Source organism: Sprattus sprattus (genome assembly GCF_963457725.1).
Source record: "Sprattus sprattus genome assembly, chromosome: 1".
NCBI classification, from domain to species: Eukaryota; Metazoa; Chordata; class Actinopteri; order Clupeiformes; family Clupeidae; genus Sprattus; species Sprattus sprattus.
The window spans coordinates 28416401-28428963 of record NC_137920.1 but is presented as its reverse complement, the minus strand read 5'-3'; the positions used below and the strand labels follow the sequence as shown (position 1 = coordinate 28428963).

Genomic DNA, 12563 nt, shown 5'->3' with positions numbered 1-12563 from the left:
TGATCTCTCTATCTTGTTCTTGCGTGAATATGGGCCTGTCCTCCTTTCAAGTTTACAGTATTTGATACATTTTGAGCACATTTTCCTCCTGCTTCAGGTCTTCCTCTTCCTCTACTTCCGACTTGACCTCAGCCTCATGGCATGGCCTCGGCCTCTTCCTCCTTCTCCTCCTCTGTGGATTCCCCCTCTCACCCTCACCACTTCTTCTGACTCCTTCCATTTTGGTTGAAGACAGATTACAGTTACTCATCTGCTGCATTTTTATAGTGCTTAAACCTGTTTGTTGTGTTTGGGCATTGAAGGCTGTGTTTATTTGACCGGCTCATACGTGTGGTAACTTGACAGAGCGTTTTGGAATTGTAAGGAAGTGACCTCTTGATACACGTCTGTGCCTAAAGCATAAAAGTGTGTTTAGTGCTTTGCAAATCACTTGTGTGTATGGTTTCGCAAAAAGTGTGATGTTGAAATGTTCTTATAGTTGTGCAGATCTGAGCCGTTGTTTTGCTCCTTGAGTGAAGGTTTTGATAATTGTGTTACACTTTTGATTTTAGTGTGTATCCGATTGTGCAAAAAAACTGCAATTGTAGACACAACAAACAGGTTTAAGCACTATAGAAATGCAGCAGATGAGTAACTGTAATCTGTCTTCAACCAAAATGGAAGGAATCAGAAGAAGAAGAAGAGTGAGGGTGAGAGGGGGAATCCACAGAGGAGGAGAAAGAGGAGGAGGAAGAGGAAGAGGCCGAGGCCATGCCATGAGGCCGAGGTCAAGGTGGAAGTAGAGGAAGAGGAAGACCTGAAGCAGGAGGAAAATGTGCTCAAAGAAGAAGAAGACCAAATGTATCAAATAAACTTGAAAGGAGGACAGGCCCATATTCACGCAAGAACAAGATAGAGAGATCATAAACATGCTTTTGGCAAATACGTAATGCTATCAGGCTCAGATAAATTCAAGCGAACATTATCGGTGACCATGCCATTTTCAATACAGTAATGTCCATCAGGTCTCTCAGTCAACACTGGCGACACTGACAAATCCTAAAAAGGCATCAGGGTAAAATGCAACTTTATTGGAAACATCTTTTCACCTTTGTCTGATATTTGCTGAGCTTACAGTGCTATGCACACTATTGAAGTAGCATGAACACTGGGACATGTTTTGTTGTGATTCTCCGTGTTGACATGTTGACTGATTTGGGTATATGGAGAGAATTACGTAAATCATATTTTCATCAGTCTTGGGTAGTGTTTTTACTGTATTGTGTATTTTCACTTTCTCTGTGTACTTCACTTACACTACTCTAATCACTGAGAAGTAGAATTGCTAAAAGTGTTTAAGGTTTATAACAGAAGTGTGTAAGTGGTACAAACAGAATTCAGTATATGCAATGTGTGTGTTTCATATGGTGACATTATAGTTTTGTTAAATGAGTGTATACATTTTACAAGAGTGTTTCAATTTGCAATGGATCTGATGTTTTTGCTCATCGGGTGTGTGGTTGTGCTTATTGTGTGAGAAGATTGAAAAACAAAACCAAGCAGTCAAAATTGTGTGTATCCGATCGTAAAAAACTGTAAATGAGTGTATAGATTTTACAAGAGTGTGTATCCGATCGTAAAAAACTCCAAACACTATAGAAATGCAGCAGATGAGTTACAGGTTTTTTTTATGATTGCTAAAACACATTTCTTGAAACAGTCACCCATTTTCTCAAAATTGTAAACTCAAAACCTCATCTTCAAGCACTATTTACAAATCCTCTGAATCCCCTTGCAAAATGAAACTTTCGCCTCAAAATCAACCACTGCTCTCAAATCATAATCAAAGTGATCGAAATGATATACACTTTCAAGCAGTGAGTAAACAATACACCAGAAAATAGAAAACACATTGTTCAAAACATATAGTTCTCAAGGAAAAGTACATGTTTAATCTCAAAACAAATTTCATATTTATCCGTCATCTTTTGATGAACAAAAACATGTTCTCTCATAGTAGCTAAAATTGTATCAGAAATTACTATTCTGCTTTGCTCTAATTTGTGTTGGTTCTTTCTCCTCCTTGTACCCCTATAGTACTGTACCCTGCATCTCACTACTCACAACGCACTTGTTCTTTGTTGATATGAACTCTTCAAAACACAACACAAAATTCTCTGCTTTAGACACAGATTTCAATTGTTAACCACACTTTCTTCAAAACACTAAACACCATCCTCTCTACTTTGCACACTTCATCAATGCGAAAACCTCCTTGTTTTCAGACAGAACCCACTGCTATTCAAATAGCAAAACTTCCATTTCCAAAGCTGTTGTGCAATTTTAAATCAAAACATAAGCTCCTGGTTTGGAGAACAATTTATGGCAACATTGCAGTGAGAGGTGACCAGAGAGGCAGAGGAGTGAGAGTAAGAGGAGGAGAAGGAGAATGAGTAAAAGGATGAAGAGGAAGAGCAAGAAAGAGAGCCATTACTGTATCTCTTTAGAGATTCAGGCCAATGTGTTCAACCATGAGGTCAACATGGGTTTGACCATACATGAGGCTGGCCAGAGGGTTCAACCAAACATAAGCCGCTTCTCAGTTGCATCCATTCTCCGGACATTCAGAAGAGATTCTCATGACACTTAACTTCATGAGAATATGATACGTGTTTGCAGTGGACATATTAAGGCCATGGAACTGGCTATAAAATGTTGAGTAAACGACATTCAAGGAACCGAGTCAGTAAAATGATCCCAACTTCCCATCAATATTTCTAAGCACAAATGTGAAGGTACACGGTGAGCCAGTATTCTGTGTATATGCTTTGTCTCCCTCCTTCACTGGCTGAAACCACCGTACTGAGAGCCAATCAATTTATAGCTTACCATGTGACATCAGGTCAAGCTTAGTTTGGTGTCGGCCGCTTTCTATCCTTCCCTTTCCCGCTTCTTCTCGAAAATCTTGAATTTCAATGGCCTTAATAAATCACTCTATTTTGTCAACGACTCTTATCTGCGAATAATGAGTCAAATTGAGCTGGTTGAGGAGTCAACTGGATATTTGTGTGACGTGTTTGGTAAAACAATGGATAACACCCACTGTTACGTAATCATTGTACTGAAATTGGTTACAATGTAACAAGCTTTTTATGTTTTTCGTCTTGAGATATTTTGTGAGTTGAAATGGAATGTAGATGGTTCATGAATTCAATGTATCTTTGTGTAACCTTATCAACGTGCATGTCACAATGCAGGTGTAATGCTTTTGAGAGACCCAAGGCGTTCCACATTAACAAAGCAAATATAAACGAAGCAGTTTTTTTCTCTCTCTCTTTTGACTGCAATTAACAATATGAGGTGCAAAATCATGTTTTTTTTTTTTTTTAGATTTGACCATCACCAGTGTAGGAAGAGATGCATTCAAATGAAATGTTGGGTGGCTCTTAAAAGAGCCTTTGTTTTACTACAAAGAGCAGCACGCGAAGCGCAATATTTACTTCTTTTTAGGGGCAGCCTTTTTCGCCTTGGTGGCTTTAGGCTTGGCCACCTTGGGTTTCGCTGCCTTAGCTTTCTTGGGGCTCTTAGCTGCCTTCTTGGGTGCGGCGGGCTTTTTGGCCTTCTTGGGGCTCTTCGTTGCCTTCTTGGGCGTAACGGGTTTCTTGGCTTTCTTCGGAGACTTCTTTGCAGCAGCTGCGGGCTTCTTTGCCACTGCCTTCTTGGGCTTCTTGGCTACAGCGGGCTTCTTTGCTGCCGGCTTCTTGGCTTTGACGGGAGCCTTCTTCGCAGGCTTCTTCACCTCTGCCTGTTTGTTCAGCTTGAAGGAGCCGGACGCGCCAGTTCCTTTCGTCTGAACCAGTGTGCCCTTTGAGACGAGACTCTTGATGGCCACCTTGACACGAGCGTTGTTCTTTTCCACATCGTATCCACCAGCGGCTAAAGCCTTCTTCAGGGCAGCCAGAGAAACTCCCTTCCTCTCTTTGGATGCAGTGATGGATTTGACGATAAGCTCGCCCACACTGGGTCCGGTTTTCTTGGGCCTTGGTGCCTTCTTCTTGGGAGACTTAGCAGGCGCGGCAGCTGGGGCAACTTCAGCCATAGTTTCGTGGTGTCTAACGATCAGAGTACGAGAGAATCGAGTGAACGAGTACCACGAGTCGCCAGCGGGTTGTATTTAAGATAGGCATGAGAACCGTTGAGACTCAACTGAAAGAGCTCTCCATTCCTCTCTTCCGTGATGGACTCGCTTGTGTTTTCTCCACTCGCATTTTGTAACAAAATGTGTCTAACGAAACAAAATGTGCGGATATGAAGATGTCGGTTGTGAAGTTCACACCTTGCACTTTAAAGCAAACTTAAATTACCTCGCATTTTCACCCTTTCCGTGTTTCAACGAACAGAGAACCGTAGAAGTGACAGGGGCGTCGTGGCAACCCATATTTCTTTTCTGAGGAAAACTCCTCTAAAAAAGTTGTAAAATCATTTGGCATTTGCACCTCGGTGAGCAATAGAACAAACCATGGACCTCTATGACCCGTATAATCGGTAATAAAGTACCCTGTGCGAATCTGTGCTTTTCAGATGGGATCTGTTTGGACTTAGTGAAACACATGGCTGCCAGACATATTCGGCCGATCCGACATCACAGCAGACACACATCCTAATGGGAATGCAGACATTTTGAACATTTATTGGAAACAAACACTTTGAACACTTTCGTAAATACAGATACATTTAAAGACAATCAAAGTTGTAGCCCATATGGTCGAATACAGTTCGTGCCTTTGGGACGATTTCAGGTTTGTACTATACTGAACCCAAAAATGAGCGGTGACCATACCATTTTCAATAATGTCCATCATGTCTCTCAGTCAACACTGGCACTCATTCTGGAAAGAAAAAAAAAAAAAAACGTATTTGTACTGTATTTTCAGATCTTTTATTTTAGTTTTACTGCAATTGTAACCTGGATACAGAATATGTTGGTCTGATATTTGTTGAGCTTAAAGTGTTATGCACACTACTGTAATAGCATGACAACTGGGAAACTCGTTGTTGTGATTCTCAATGTTGACTGGTTTTGGGTGTATGGAGAGAAATTAATTATATTTTCCGCAGCATTGGTCTTGTGGTGAATGTATTGTATATTTGCACTTTCTCTGTGTACTTCTCTTACACTACCCTAATCACTGAGAAGTAGAAATGCGACATCTGCTTATAGTGGTGCAAATCTGGGCATATGTTTTGCTCCTTGAGTGTAAGGTTTTGTTCATTGTGTAATACTTTTGATTTGAGTGTTTATGCAATCGTACAAAACTTTGGTGAATGTATTGTATATTTGCACTTTTCCTGTGTCGTTCACTTACACTCTAATCACTGAGGTGTAGAATTGCTAAAAGTGTTTTAGGTTTGGAGCAGCAGTGTGTTACTGGTACAAACAGAATTACAGTGTTTCACACAAAAAACTTCATGTACCAATCAGTCGACCCAATTTGGCATTTCTTCACACTCCCTTATCTGTATAGACTCTGACTTTCCTGCTTTACACTCTAATGTCAATTACACATCACCTTGTCAAATCACTACACACAATGTTCAGTTGTTGCAGACACTTTTCAAGTAAAATCTCAAAGCAACAACAACACACAAATATAAACATTCAGGTCAGTTGCCTGTGATGTGGATAATGCCCCCCTGCCCGACAGGAACCGTAGGCATGTTGTGAAAAAAACGATAAGTTATATGTTTCATGCGTGTGTGTGTGTGTGTGTGTGTGTGTGTGTGTGTGTGTGTGTGTGTGTGTGTGTGTGTGTGTGTGTGTGTGTGTGTGTGTGTTGTGTGTCTGAGTGTGTGTGTGTATGTGTGTGTGTTTTAGTGTGTTTGTGGTAACGCAATTTGTTTTGATAAATTAGTGTATTGTTTTTAGATGCATGTTTAATTTTGCAAAGGATGTGAATTGTTCTACTAATTGGGTGTGTGGTGGTGCTAATTGTGTGTAGTGTTTTGAAAAACAGGGCCCTGTTTTCAAAAATGTGCTTCTGCAATCAAGAAAAAACTGTAATGATATTGTTCCATACATCATGGTATAGTGTAGGCGTGGATGGGTTACAGGACTGAGAGGAAGTTTAACGATAAGAGATATTACTTGCAGGTGTACATGTTATAAGATTGCATGCCTTTGAATCATCAGGTATTTCCGTTGGATTGCCTACACACTAAACCCTGCCTCACTAGCAAGGCACAATAGACTTACACAGACTGAACTATAAGTCCCACTTGGTCCAGGTCATACTCTTTTCTACGCCATGCACTTCACTATTCCCCATCGCAGCAGACATCAACATAGGAGAAGAGGAGGACAGTTTCACAAAGAAAATAAGTTTCTCTAACTGTGACACAGAGAAAAACACCATTTAATGTTTAAAATCTCCCTGAGCCTTGCCATGCTGATTTTGATGATTATTTTTTCAGAAAAATGCAGGGGGCTGGATATCCCCCCTTCATCTGCAGTTGGCTGTGCGTAACGACGAGGAGTTGAACAAATTACTTTGTGGTGTCACCATCGCACAAGGTGGTGTGTTAGGCTCAGAGCTTGGGGTTAACTTACACTTTCTACTCCCCTTATATTTGATGGCAGTAGTTACTAGTTACGATTTTACACAAGCTTTTAAAATCCAACAAATTGTTAAAGAAGGCTTCTCATGTCTTACAAATAGAAGGGTGCAGTCTCAGATTTCAAATGTTCATGAATTGTTAACAGCTCCACCAAATAGTGATTTTCCCTCTAAATGTCTCACATTGCTTAAGTCAATAAACGTTCCAATGATCTCACATCTCACCAAAAGTGAAAGACTAGTTAAAAGGTGAAAGAACAGATTGTGGCGATACATACGTGGAGTAGCAATAGTTTCAAACGTTTCAAAAAGTTAAACGAGACTTTGACTCATTGTTTTAATATGGGCCACCATAGACCCTGAACAACTAGAGGCTCACAAAAATCTCAACAATGGGCATCAACAGGACGTTTCTGAATGTATAGTTAACCTTATGTCACCTCGACAATTATTATGTTGTTTATACATTGGCTGAGGTAGTTTGGTCTTTCTGGCTGTGTCCAGACAACCCAATGGTAGTACATTGAGTGTCTAAATATAGTGTGTTTATGTTCAAGTATGTATCAAAATCAAGCTAGGCTGCTAGTGTTTACATAAATGCAAGTAACATGAATGGCATTGACCAGTGCCTGCTACACCAGTTATTAAAGAAAACAACATAAAGTCCTTTTCTGATAGGTGTATGTGCCAATTGGTGGGGGGGCAGAGTGGCACTTTAAGCAACTTGGAATGAACTTTTAAAAAGTAATTGGGTGGCTCTTAAAAGAGCCTTTGTTTGATAGTTTAGAGGTCAGATTTACTTGGACTTCTCGGTCTTCTTGGGCAGGAGCACAGCCTGGATATTGGGCAGTACACCACCCTGAGCGATGGTCACTCCGCCGAGCAGCTTGTTCAACTCCTCGTCGTTGCGCACAGCCAGCTGCAGATGGCGGGGAATGATACGACTCTTCTTGTTGTCACGGGCAGCGTTGCCGGCCAACTCGAGAATCTCAGCAGTCAGATACTCGAGCACTGCAGCCATGTAGACCGGAGCACCAGCACCAACACGATGAGCATAGTTGCCCTTGCGGAGCAGCCTGTGAACACGGCCCACGGGGAACTGGAGTCCAGCCCTGGAGGAGCGAGTCTTGGCCTTTGCTCTAGCCTTTCCACCGGTTTTGCCTCTGCCGCTCATTTTAGGAGTTGTATGGGTTCTTCCGAATACTGAAGTGTAGCAAAACGGGGAGGGGAGTGTATTTATTCTCCTCAAGCTCAGCGTTGCTCATTGCCTCAGTGGTTGAGGCGAGAATACTGAGAGCCAATCAACGTGTAGGTCCTGCGGGAAGACAAACGTTGCTTCATTTTGGCGCCTGCTGGATATCCTCCTTTCCTTTTGTGCGTGATCTCCAAAATCACTGACTATTTTAACGCATGCAATAGTTAAAACGACACCTTCCAGTTTAGGTTGCAGCTTGGTTTCCAGATATGTCAGTTCAATGGTCACAATAATCACAAAGTCCCAGAATCTCCATGTATTGCGAACACCTTTAAAATGGAACAAACTGAAGTGGTTAGGTGATACAAAGTATCTAATGGACCGGCTTGTAATCATGTTTGAATGATACAAAAATAACAACGATGAGCAGAATTCTGCAAGCATATTTCAATTTTTTGGGGATCCGTCAGCTGTATTTAATTTAAATAGAATTTAATAGCTTATTAAAGATGTATTAACAACACACTGTTTATTTATTATCAGCCACTCTGGCTAAACTTCACTTAAAGATTAACTTTTCTTTCTGGCTCTAAAGCAGGTGAATACATACTGCCATACCATGTGTGTTCATTGCTTAATTGGTTGGTGGGGATTTAAAACCTTGATAGACTTTACATCTTCAGCTGAAAATATTGCAAACGTAGCTTGAGCTTGAAGCATACATTACTCATTACGACCAATTGTTTTTATAGGAACAATGCATTTGAAAGACCGCACACCATCATGGGTAGTTGGCTAGCGAGAAAGAGGGTTACATACACCACTTTAAAGACAGATCCCGTAGCCTTACTATGAAAACAACTATTATAAAATGGACTGTATGGGTTACAAAGAGTCGAGCTCCCAAAGGCCATGGATCCTTTTAGTGGTTCGGTCGGTCATAATAGTTACATTTTAGACAAAGAGGATTGGATATAACCGTCCACTTAAATTCTATGTACTTTGAATACTGAATGACGTGTCAAGGTGACGAACAATTTGCTGCATGTACGCGCCAACACCAGTAGAGAAAAGTAGGAGGGACGGACGAGGAGGAGTGTTTATAGTCTTCAAACAGGTCCTCCAGATGGATATAAGACCTCGTACAACACGCTGAGGTGCACACATTGCTGTAAAACTAAAACAGTGACAATGAGTGGAAGAGGCAAAGGAGGAAAAGGACTCGGTAAAGGGGGCGCCAAGCGTCATCGTAAGGTTCTTCGTGATAACATCCAGGGCATCACTAAGCCCGCAATCAGGCGTCTTGCTCGTCGTGGCGGTGTGAAGCGTATCTCTGGCCTCATCTACGAGGAGACCCGTGGTGTGCTGAAGGTGTTCCTGGAGAACGTCATCCGTGATGCCGTCACCTACACCGAGCATGCCAAGAGAAAGACCGTGACCGCAATGGATGTCGTCTATGCTCTGAAACGCCAGGGTCGTACTCTGTACGGTTTTGGAGGTTAATAATCTTTCACCTCATTCTGAGACAAAGGCTCTTTTAAGAGCCACCCAAATACTTACGTAAAACATGATTCCAATTGCGTTTATATTGAAAAATGGGAATGTTCAATACCAATGTGTGGTGTAAGATGTCAACTATGGCGCACTAATACTGAATATAACCTACAATGCACAACACGGCCAACAGCCACTGTAAATGCATAATTATTTATTTTAGTGAGCCTTCTCCTGTTAGGTTCATTGTAAATGTATTCCCACTGATTTCATAGCTTTACTGCTTAATGATAAGCATGGCTATATCCCCACATGCAATACCAAGTTCAAAAGTACAATTGTATGAGCTGATCCACGTTATATGGAAGTGGCGAATATACCAAGAGTAGTGTGTTTGCAAAAGTATTGTGAGGCAATGTAAAATGCAGGCCATTGCCAGGGAACTCAAAAGTCAATGAAAAAAACAATCTCACCAACAAAATCCCACGAAGATACTCTGGGGCCCCCTACAAAGTCATACACGGCAAACCTTTTTTGAGTTTTTCCTAATCTGTTTGGGATAACATAGGACATACAGGACAACTGAAAAAAAAACTGTAACTCCCATAACAGGGAGCACTCCTATGGAAACCAAATTTGAACCAATAATCAAACCAATAATCAAATTCACATCTTAGTCTTTTTGACATGTAGATATTCTAACTGAAGAAAAAAAACGATTCAGTTATTGAGTCATATGCTGCAACTCACTTTCATGGATGCACGTATAGGCTACTTGAATCTCTCCTATAAAGACTTTGTCAGTGTTTACGATGCAGATTTATTGAAAATATGTATCACTAACAATGAGGCTTAATTAATGCCGCAGGTCTCGTATATTGACTTCATTTTGGTCATGCCAAGGTAGCTCAGAAAGTGCGGGAAGATGACAAAAGAAGGGGAAGTGCGGACTAAACTATCTTTCTGTGGTCAGAGCGGGCTTAGTAGACGGACCCGCCCCTGCGCTTCAAAGTAACCAACCATCGTCTGGGATTCTGGTCATGGCTGGCCTAGGTGAAATATTAGCATAGAGTGCTGTATATATAGAGGTGGCACGACTGCATGCAGTACCGCAGTTCTGTCTGAATCCTCATACAGAAAGCATCATGCCTGAGCCAGCAAAGCCCGCCCCGAAGAAGGGCTCCAAGAAAGCCGTGACCAAGACCACAGCCAAAGGCGGCAAGAAGCGCCGAAAGACCAGGAAGGAAAGCTATGCCATCTACGTGTACAAGGTCCTGAAGCAGGTCCATCCCGACACTGGCATCTCCTCCAAGGCCATGGGCATCATGAACTCTTTCGTGAACGACATCTTCGAGCGTATCGCTGGAGAGTCTTCCCGTTTGGCTCACTACAACAAGCGTTCCACCATCACCTCCAGGGAGATCCAGACTGCAGTGCGTCTGCTTCTGCCCGGCGAGCTTGCTAAGCACGCCGTGTCTGAGGGAACCAAGGCCGTCACCAAGTACACCAGCTCCAAGTAAAGCGTTTTACGCTTTTCAACCCAAAGGCTCTTTTAAGAGCCACCCACATTGTCTTTGAAAAGCAGTTCCAACATAATCAAAATCTCCTTATGTTTTCAGGATGTTCCTCTAGAGAGGGTTGCGCCTACCTTGTTTCGGAAAATCACATAAGACTCCACTATCACACATTTTTGTAATATGAACGATGATCAAACCGAATTCTGAGCTCGAAATACGCACCTTGTGCGCATTTTTAATGTTGTACGTCAACTGCAGCCTAATTCTAAAACCGAAACGACATATGTGGAGCAGTTTTGCAATGCAGAGAACACAAACTGCAACACACTGCACTATACAATAAGTTTGCGTGTAGATGACTCGATACACTGGCCGCAACAACGTAACACAAAAAAAAAAAACCCAACGGTTCCAGATGTTGCACTCGTCTTTTTTTGTCAACAACAGGCGTGTGACAGGGAGTTGCAGAGTACGTCGCAAATGTTTAGGAACATTGTTTTGCATATGGTGCTGTCTTCCATCAGATGTAGTTCTTGGTATCGCTTCACCTTAGTCTTTAACTTCGGTTCTGACTGATCTTGAAACAAATACAACTGCAGTTATCATGTTATAGCTTAAATTTGTATGCACTCACTATTTTTATTTTATATTTATTTGATTTAAATTGTTTGGCATCACTGTGCACGTACATCCGTTGCTGTTCAGCACGTTGAGCTGCATTGTTCTGTATGAAAGGTGCTATACAAATATAAAGGTTATTAGTAATACTACTACTATATGCCCTACACATAGTGTATATGGTAAAAAGAATTTTCGGTCATTCTAGCGTCGGCTTTCAACCGTGACTTCTACTGGGGGGCTAAACATACTGTATGGTAGTAGCTAGAGTATAGTATGTGCGTGGGCTATTAAATAGCGTGTGTACCAACACTGGATGGAAAATGAGCTTTCATGAGTTATTTAGGTGGCTCTTAAAAGAGCCGTTTGTTTTTCTTGACGTTGTCGGGATCAACTTAAGCACGCTCCCCGCGGATGCGACGGGCCAGCTGGATGTCTTTGGGCATGATGGTCACCCTCTTGGCGTGGATGGCGCACAGGTTGGTGTCCTCAAACAGACCAACCAGGTAAGCCTCGCTGGCCTCCTGAAGAGCCATGACAGCAGAGCTCTGGAAGCGCAGATCGGTTTTGAAGTCCTGGGCAATTTCCCTGACCAGACGCTGGAAAGGCAGCTTGCGGATCAGCAGCTCAGTGGACTTCTGGTAACGACGGATCTCTCTCAGAGCCACTGTGCCGGGCCTGTAACGATGGGGCTTCTTCACTCCGCCGGTGGCTGGTGCGCTCTTACGAGCAGCCTTGGTGGCGAGCTGCTTTCGCGGAGCCTTTCCTCCGGTGGACTTACGGGCGGTTTGCTTCGTTCTTGCCATTGCAAAGTCTGCTTCAATGCTAGGAGTATGCCAGTACGCAAGCAAGCAGGGTATTTATAGGTTACAACCTCGACCAGCCCCCTGATGACGTTTACTTGCTGGCTACCGCTGATTGGTATTCAACGCCCTGATTCCGGTGGCGCCTAAAATTCAAAGTACAAAGCCCTTCTCCTACTCTACGAGCGTTTTTGCCTTAATTCAGAAATTCGTTCAGTATATAGACGCTTGACGTACAAAATGTATAATCTTATCCAACAACAACGCAAGAAGTGTTTGCTTGCATTTTTAATGTACATATTTGCCAATATCTTTATATTCACTGGCAGTCAATGCCTTATGA

At 42.2% G+C, this 12563-nt stretch overlaps 5 protein-coding genes across 5 annotated transcripts; 2 read left to right on the top strand and 3 right to left on the bottom strand.

The window, feature by feature from the left end:
• Positions 1-3475: 3475 nt before the first annotated feature.
• LOC308376664 (histone H1-like) lies at positions 3476-4078 on the bottom strand (the record flags this gene model as incomplete). Its single annotated transcript, XM_080853099.1, has 1 exon — positions 3476-4078. The coding sequence occupies one exon, from the start codon at positions 4076-4078 to the stop codon at positions 3476-3478; it is 603 nt and encodes a 200-aa protein (XP_080709225.1).
• Positions 4079-7005: 2927 nt separating this feature from the next.
• On the bottom strand, positions 7006-7767 carry LOC308363033 (histone H2A-like; the record flags this gene model as incomplete). The annotated part of the gene is made up of 1 exon (XM_080835797.1): positions 7006-7767. The coding sequence occupies one exon, from the start codon at positions 7765-7767 to the stop codon at positions 7390-7392; it is 378 nt and encodes a 125-aa protein (XP_080691923.1). The 3' UTR covers positions 7006-7389.
• Positions 7768-8979: 1212 nt separating this feature from the next.
• LOC308367235 (histone H4) lies at positions 8980-9357 on the top strand (the record flags this gene model as incomplete). Its single annotated transcript, XM_080841084.1, has 1 exon — positions 8980-9357. One exon carries the CDS (start codon positions 8980-8982, stop codon positions 9289-9291), a length of 312 nt encoding a protein of 103 aa, XP_080697210.1. The 3' UTR covers positions 9292-9357.
• A 1070-nt stretch (positions 9358-10427) lies between these two features.
• Positions 10428-10802, top strand: LOC308378925 (histone H2B 1/2-like; the record flags this gene model as incomplete). Its single annotated transcript, XM_080855952.1, has 1 exon — positions 10428-10802. One exon carries the CDS (start codon positions 10428-10430, stop codon positions 10800-10802), a length of 375 nt encoding a protein of 124 aa, XP_080712078.1.
• A 1010-nt stretch (positions 10803-11812) lies between these two features.
• Positions 11813-12223, bottom strand: LOC308378899 (histone H3.2; the record flags this gene model as incomplete). Its single annotated transcript, XM_080855916.1, has 1 exon — positions 11813-12223. The coding sequence occupies one exon, from the start codon at positions 12221-12223 to the stop codon at positions 11813-11815; it is 411 nt and encodes a 136-aa protein (XP_080712042.1).
• Positions 12224-12563: the final 340 nt, after the last annotated feature.